The sequence below is a fragment of the Lucilia sericata genome, unplaced genomic scaffold, assembly GCF_015586225.1.
Source record: "Lucilia sericata isolate MDLA Ls3-8-SP2 unplaced genomic scaffold, ASM1558622v1 Contig002159F_arrow, whole genome shotgun sequence".
In the NCBI taxonomy this organism is placed as follows: Eukaryota; Metazoa; Arthropoda; class Insecta; order Diptera; family Calliphoridae; genus Lucilia; species Lucilia sericata.
This window is the reverse complement of record NW_023996000.1, coordinates 35,001-41,650: the sequence shown is the minus strand read 5'-3', so window position 1 is coordinate 41,650 and position 6,650 is coordinate 35,001. Positions and strand designations below refer to the sequence as shown.

The window sequence follows — 6,650 nt, the reverse complement described above, 5'->3', positions numbered from 1 at the left end:
ATATGTTACAAACATCAGCACAAATCCAATATACCCTCCCCACTAAAGTGGTGTAGGGTATAATTAATCTTTTAAAAGTAAAATTATAACTAAAGAAATATTTTGCGCCTTTTCTATTTATTTTAAAACGGAAATACCAGAAGAACATAAACCAAAGAATATAACATAAACTATCAATTCAATGTGAATAGCTTTGTACCACCAGAGTGCGAATTTATTATTTTTTATATATGGAATTTGACAACGTCGATTATGACAGATTTGTTTATCTATGAACTAAAAAGCATTCATCTGTTGATAGTATGAGATCACCTGGTCTAAATTCACCTGGATTTGTATGCAGAAAAAAATAGTACTAAAAAACAGCTGTTTATTTTGTTGTTGTAGGCATAACCTATTTGACATTTTCATATAAAAAATTAAAAAGTTTTCTAATAAAAAATTAGTTTTGTTAAGCTGACTAACTAAAGTAAATTTTGCAAAATTTTCACCATGTCCTTGGCATCTAAAATAACATTAGCCGTCTCTTTTGTTATATCAGGCGGTATTATTGGTTATGTACACTTTAAGCAAACCAATGACAGGTAAATTACAGGATAATCCCACAATTACACAAAAGTACTTATTGTAATACAAATGTATTTTAATTTTTTTTAGAGAAAAGTTACATGAGGGAGTTGTGAGGGATATTGAAAGGCAGCAAAGACGCAAAACAGAAAATACTTATGTGTTACAACAACAAATTGACCTGACCAAACAGCTAAAACAAATGCAGTCGAACGAGGAAGCCCATAATGTTGTGCAGCAAACCACTTAAAAATATCTAATAAAACCCATGTAAATAATTGTAATAAACTTTGTTTGTTGTATGTTATGTTTTTTGTAAAGCCTAAGTTGTTTTATTGATGCTTTTCTAGACAAACATATAATTTTTGTATACATTTTTAAGAGGGGAAACTTAAATATATAAAAGGAGTTTAATTTATTTTCTCGGATATCGCTGGAAATAGTAACGGTTGCTTGCTTGATTTCGGTATATAACAGGTCTAGTAACGTCCCTTGCGATTATCGCCACCACCACGTTCACGGCTGCGAGAACGACGACGATTTTCACGAGAGCGGGAACGTCTGCGCCGAGGAGAGCGAGAACGTGAACGCGTACGACGTCTACGGGAGTACAAATATCTAAAGAAAAAATATAACAAAATATTATTTTTTGTGAAATAAAATATTTAACCAAACTTACCTCCTTAACTCACGGGATATGGGTTTCAAGTGCATGAAATTGCAAAATCCAGAACGGGTACATTCACCCATTTCATATTGGCGACAACAGGCTTCACGAAAATCGGTAACAGGTGATAATTCCGAATATACGGGACGTCCTCCAAACCATCTATTGTTCAAATCATTGGCCGCCTTTTCAGCATCTGCCTCATGGCGAAATTTTATATAAACATTACCCACCAAATGATCACCCAAATTGTCACAAACATTCATTTCCTCAATTTCTCCATATTTGTCTTCACATTCAACAAATACATCTTCAAAAAAGTTATCATAATGTTCTTGCATCTCTTCGTCGGAAACATTGGCCACTAAATGGGAGCCATCTGCTGATTTAGCCGAATTCTGAGGATTTACGTACAAATTCTGTAGTAAAACAGTTTGCGAAAAGGTAGGTTTATTGTGTATGCGGGAACAGCGATCACCATGACGGCAAGCTCCGATTTTAAAATAAAAAGAACAATTTACTCTGAAAATTGCAAATATTCAGATGATAAATATTTTTTCTATAAAAAGTGTAAGTTTACGTACTTGTCTTTTTCTGTGCCAAAAATGGACGCCAAATATTCAGCCATGTTGTTGTCAAAACCACCTCTAACAAAGAAGGGTTAATGTAGTTTATATATTAAAAATTATATAGCTTTAAAATATGTTTTTAAATGTTTAACAAAATTTTTAAATTATTTTTTCTTTCTATATTGTGCGGAATAAATAATTTTTAACTTTTTCACGAAAAAAAAGAAACGCCGCTTGTTTAATATTTTCTGTAAATGCTTGTTCTTTTTTTCATAAATGTCAAATATGTACTTAAAATACTACCAGGTTGTAAAAATAAGTACTTACTAGTGGAAACTAGGCAGCACTTAAGTTTAAAACTGTAATTGTGTACATAAGTTGTGTTTTGTTGCTATCAATGAGTGTTAACGCTTAAAGTTAGCAACAAAACGAACATTACCTGACTTGGCATCACTCCACAGAAGAAATCTGCTAAATCTTGAAATTATTTACATTTTCTTAAAAAAGGCTTTTTTATTTGATATTTTTTTTTGATTTAAATTTTATTTTAAAATATTTTTTATTGTTTGACATAAACACATTAATATTTGTATTTTATTTTTGAATTGGTAGCACTTTTATCGACGTTAAAATTAACTTGTATAATTTTACACGTTAACTCCTAACGTTTATAAATTTTAAATTTATATGAAATTGCCTTTGAACGTTAGCAACAAAACACAACTATAAATAAGTAATTAGAATTACATAAATAAGTAATTAGAATGTTTCTATTACTTCAAAATTATATGATAATGTAATTGTTGTTGCTGCACATTATTATAATAATAATGTTATGTATAAAAATTTATATTTTATCAAAAAAATATATGTAAGTTGAACAACCCTGTTTTTAATTCTATACTACTATTTTTGACAACCGTTTTACTACTTTTTTTAATTTCTCGTGTATTTTCCTTTTTACTTCTAGAAAAGTCCGTGCAAATTTTAGAATTAAAAAGAAGAATCATCAGCTTAAATAAGCCTGTGTAAAATTTTTGATTTTTACAAATAAAAGTGAAATTAATTAAATTATTTTAATTGAAATATTAATTAAGTATTATGGATAAGGTAAGGATTAATTTAACTAAAATATTTTTTTCATTTAATTTTATAATTTAAAATTTGTTTGATTGCATTAATTTTCTTTTTAGGTAAATGAACTTAAGGAAAAGGGTAATAAAGCCTTAAATGCAGAAAATTTCGATGAGGCTATCGCCGCTTATACAGAAGCTATTGGCCTAGATGGATCAAATCATGTTCTATATAGCAATCGTTCTGCTGCCTTTGCAAAAGCAGGAAAATATGCCGAAGCCTTAGACGATGCCGAAAAAACCATATCGCTGAATCCCTCTTGGCCCAAGGGATATTCTCGCAAAGGTGCAGCTGCCACCGGTTTGGGTGATTTCATGAAAGCATTTGAGGCCTATAATGAAGGTAAGTTTTTTGATAATGTATTTTATGTTATAATTAGTTTTCCAAAGTTCAATTTAAAATGCTAATGAACCTTTTATGTTCATTATATGCATTTTTTTTTTTTTTTTGATTTTGCATGAAAAATAAACATAACCTTAAATTGTTGCGTTTTTTGCTTTTTTCGTTTTGATGCAAAACCAAAAAGAGACATAGTGATGCCAGAAGTTTAAGTAGAGTTTTTTGTGTGTATTTTTCCCCATTTTTTAAATTTTATGGGAAATGTAGAAAAGTTTGATAAAATTTTTGGAATATACATTATATAAATTAAATTAAAAATTGTTATATAATTACACGAAGCAAGCAAATATATAACATATATGGAAAGATTCACAAATACGTATGGAAACTTCAAAAATTTTTGAAATTTCGGAAAAATGGTTGAAAATTCCTGAAATATACATAATTGAAATTTTTTTAAATATATGTCGGTAGTTTAGTTATAAAAATAGGCCTGAATATAAATCCATATTTCTGGAGTATATATATTATTGGAAGCTATAATGATTCCAATTATTTTCAACCATGTTTATCCCCGGACGCCAAGGATAACTAGCTTGTGATGTGAGCGATAAATACACAACATGACTTATACTTCGGTATTCGGCCATGGGATGTTATGGTTTTAAAAAAGTGTATAACTAAAAGTCACTCATCTTGGTTTGGCCAACAAGATTAAAAATACCCTTTTCACCAAGGTTGAAGGGTATAATTAATATAATTTTGATATAATATATGTTTCGAGATTTGGTAAAACATTTTTTGAAGGAATAATTTAAGAAATTATATATTTAATTATTACTTGCAATTAGTTATTAAACTAATCTGGCATCATATATATTTAGGTAATTCCGATTAATCATCTTTATTTGTAGATGTTTATCACTGTTTTATTTAACAAATCATATCATACTAAATTATTATATATGTATATAATTCTCCCCGCAACAAAAGGTCTCAAATACGATCCAACAAATACTATACTATTGCAAGGTCGTCAAGAAGTCACTGCCGCCGTATTGCAGCATATGCAACAACAAGGCATGGGCACACCCATGGATGTAGATCCACCAACAACCAAATCAACTAGCTCAAAATCATCAGCAGAAAATGAGAAGAAACCTGAGCCACCCAAGCCAGCTGAACCAAATCTCGATGAAATGTCTGAAGAAGAACGTAAAAAATATCTAGCTAAAAAAGAAAAAGAAGCCGGTAATGTGGCCTATAAGAAGAAGGATTTCGAGGTAGCTCTTAAACACTATAACGCTGCATTAGAATTAGATCCTACAGATATTACCTACTACAATAACATTGCCGCGGTTTACTTCGAACGTAAAGAATTCGAAGAATGTATTAAGACTTGTGAGAAGGGAATTGAAATTGGACGTGAAAATCGTGCTGATTTTAAATTGATTGGTAAGGCTTTTGCACGTATTGGTAATTCGTATAGAAAAATGGAAGATTATCACAAAGCCAAGACTTACTACGAGAAAGCCATGTCCGAACATCGTACTCCCGAAGTAAAAACTTCGCTGAGCGAAGTTGAGAGGAAAATTAAAGAATTAGAACGAAAGGCCTATATCGATCCGGCTAAAGCCGAGGAGGAAAAGGAGAAGGGTAATGAATTGTTTAAAAAGGGAGATTACAGCACTGCCGTTAAACATTATACAGAAGCCATAAGACGTAATCCCGATGATCCCAAATTGTACAGTAACAGAGCGGCTTGTTATACCAAGTTGGCTGCCTTCGATTTGGGCTTAGAAGACTGTGAAATGTGTATTAAATTGGATGACAAATTCATTAAGGGCTACATACGCAAGGGTAAAATTTTGCAAGGCATGCAAAAGAACTCGAAAGCATCGGCAGCATTCCAGAAGGCCTTAGAATTGGATCCAAATAATGCTGAGGCCTTAGAAGGTTATCGTGCCTGTGCCCTCAACTTGCAGCGCAATCCCCAGGAGGTATTGAAGAACGCCATGAACGATCCAGAGGTACAACAAATCCTAAAAGATCCTGCTATGCGTTTGATATTGGAACAAATGCAAAATGATCCTAATGCGGTTAAAGAGTAAGTTTTTTTTTTTTTTGATAAATTAAGCATAATTTATTTTTCTTTTTTATAAACTTTTTTTAGACATTTACAAAATCCTGCGATAGCTGACAAGATTATGAAACTAATGGAATCTGGTGTTATACAAATTCATTAAAAGTCCATTTTAACAAAAACAAGAAAAGAAATTTCCAAAAAAGGCACTTTGCTGAAAAAAACATAAAATACAATAAACTACTCCGTTAACTTTACACAACAATTTTTCAAGACCAACAACTATGTAACTACATAATTTATTCAATAATTTTTGTTTCTATTCTTTTTTTTTTTTTCAAAATTATGTTAACAAAAATTGCTTCAAATTAATGTTTATTATTTTTCTATAATTTTTATAAAATTTTTATAAGATAATTTTTAAGTAGTCTCTTACGAATTCCAATACAAAACAAAAAAAAAAACAAATATACGAAAGTTATCAATTTGAATTTTATTTTGTGGGAATTTGTTTTAATAAGATCATCATTAAAAAAGGCTTATTCTTAAATACATACTACTCCTACTACTTACAAACAAACAAAAGAAATACTGCTTTAAATTTACAAACAAGAACAACAACAAACAAATCTACTTAATAATATTACACTATAAATTAACAATAAATCTATTGTTTATAATAAAAATATATATATATATTAAAAAGAAACTACAAAATAAACTATTACACAAGTGAAAAACTAAAAAATTGTGGTTTATTTTTCTTAATTATAAACTTAAAAAGAAAATTTTGAATTTAGGCAACGTTTTTTTTGCTATTTTAATACCAAAAAATACAACTCGCAACATTCATTTATTTAACAAGTGTCTTAACTCGAAAAACACTTCAAAACTATATATGAACAAGAGTTCTAAATTTGAATGACGAAAAAAACCAGGTGCGTGTTTAATTTTTCGTTTCTAGGTTCAATATTATAATATATTCAAAAGGTACCAGTTGAAGAGAAAAAGTGCTAAAAAATTCAATTCTATTTGTTTTCATTCCATCGTACCTTGTTAGATTTTATGTTTTTGTGTTTAATAATTAAGAAATTCAAAAAAGTACCAATTGAAAAACATTACCAGAATGTTTTCTTTAATAGGCTATCATTTACTCCGGGATTATACTGTTTCTAATTTCTACAATCCATTCCGATTCTTTTTAGATAGCGCTGTCGATTTAGCCATTTCCGTTCTTTTTTAGGTTTTAATTAGGTTGGCGGTGAATTAACGCATTACTTGCAAATAATTA

General features: G+C 29.8%; 3 protein-coding genes across 3 annotated transcripts; 2 read left to right on the top strand and 1 right to left on the bottom strand.

The window, feature by feature from the left end:
- Window positions 1-333: 333 nt before the first annotated feature.
- On the top strand, window positions 334-887 carry LOC119613508 (protein PET117 homolog, mitochondrial). The gene is made up of 2 exons (XM_037969535.1): window positions 334-584; window positions 658-887. The coding sequence occupies exons 1-2, from the start codon at window positions 493-495 to the stop codon at window positions 815-817; spliced, it is 252 nt and encodes an 83-aa protein (XP_037825463.1). The 5' UTR covers window positions 334-492; the 3' UTR covers window positions 818-887.
- On the bottom strand, window positions 861-2,109 carry LOC119613507 (splicing factor U2af 38 kDa subunit). The gene is made up of 3 exons (XM_037969534.1): window positions 1,819-2,109; window positions 1,247-1,756; window positions 861-1,185 (listed from the first exon to the last, which is right to left on the bottom strand). Exons 1-3 carry the CDS (start codon window positions 1,860-1,862, stop codon window positions 1,047-1,049), a joined length of 693 nt encoding a protein of 230 aa, XP_037825462.1. The 5' UTR covers window positions 1,863-2,109; the 3' UTR covers window positions 861-1,046.
- A 638-nt stretch (window positions 2,110-2,747) lies between these two features.
- LOC119613501 (stress-induced-phosphoprotein 1) lies at window positions 2,748-5,840 on the top strand. The gene is made up of 4 exons (XM_037969528.1): window positions 2,748-2,913; window positions 2,997-3,279; window positions 4,270-5,383; window positions 5,450-5,840. The coding sequence occupies exons 1-4, from the start codon at window positions 2,905-2,907 to the stop codon at window positions 5,520-5,522; spliced, it is 1,479 nt and encodes a 492-aa protein (XP_037825456.1). The 5' UTR covers window positions 2,748-2,904; the 3' UTR covers window positions 5,523-5,840.
- Window positions 5,841-6,650: the final 810 nt, after the last annotated feature.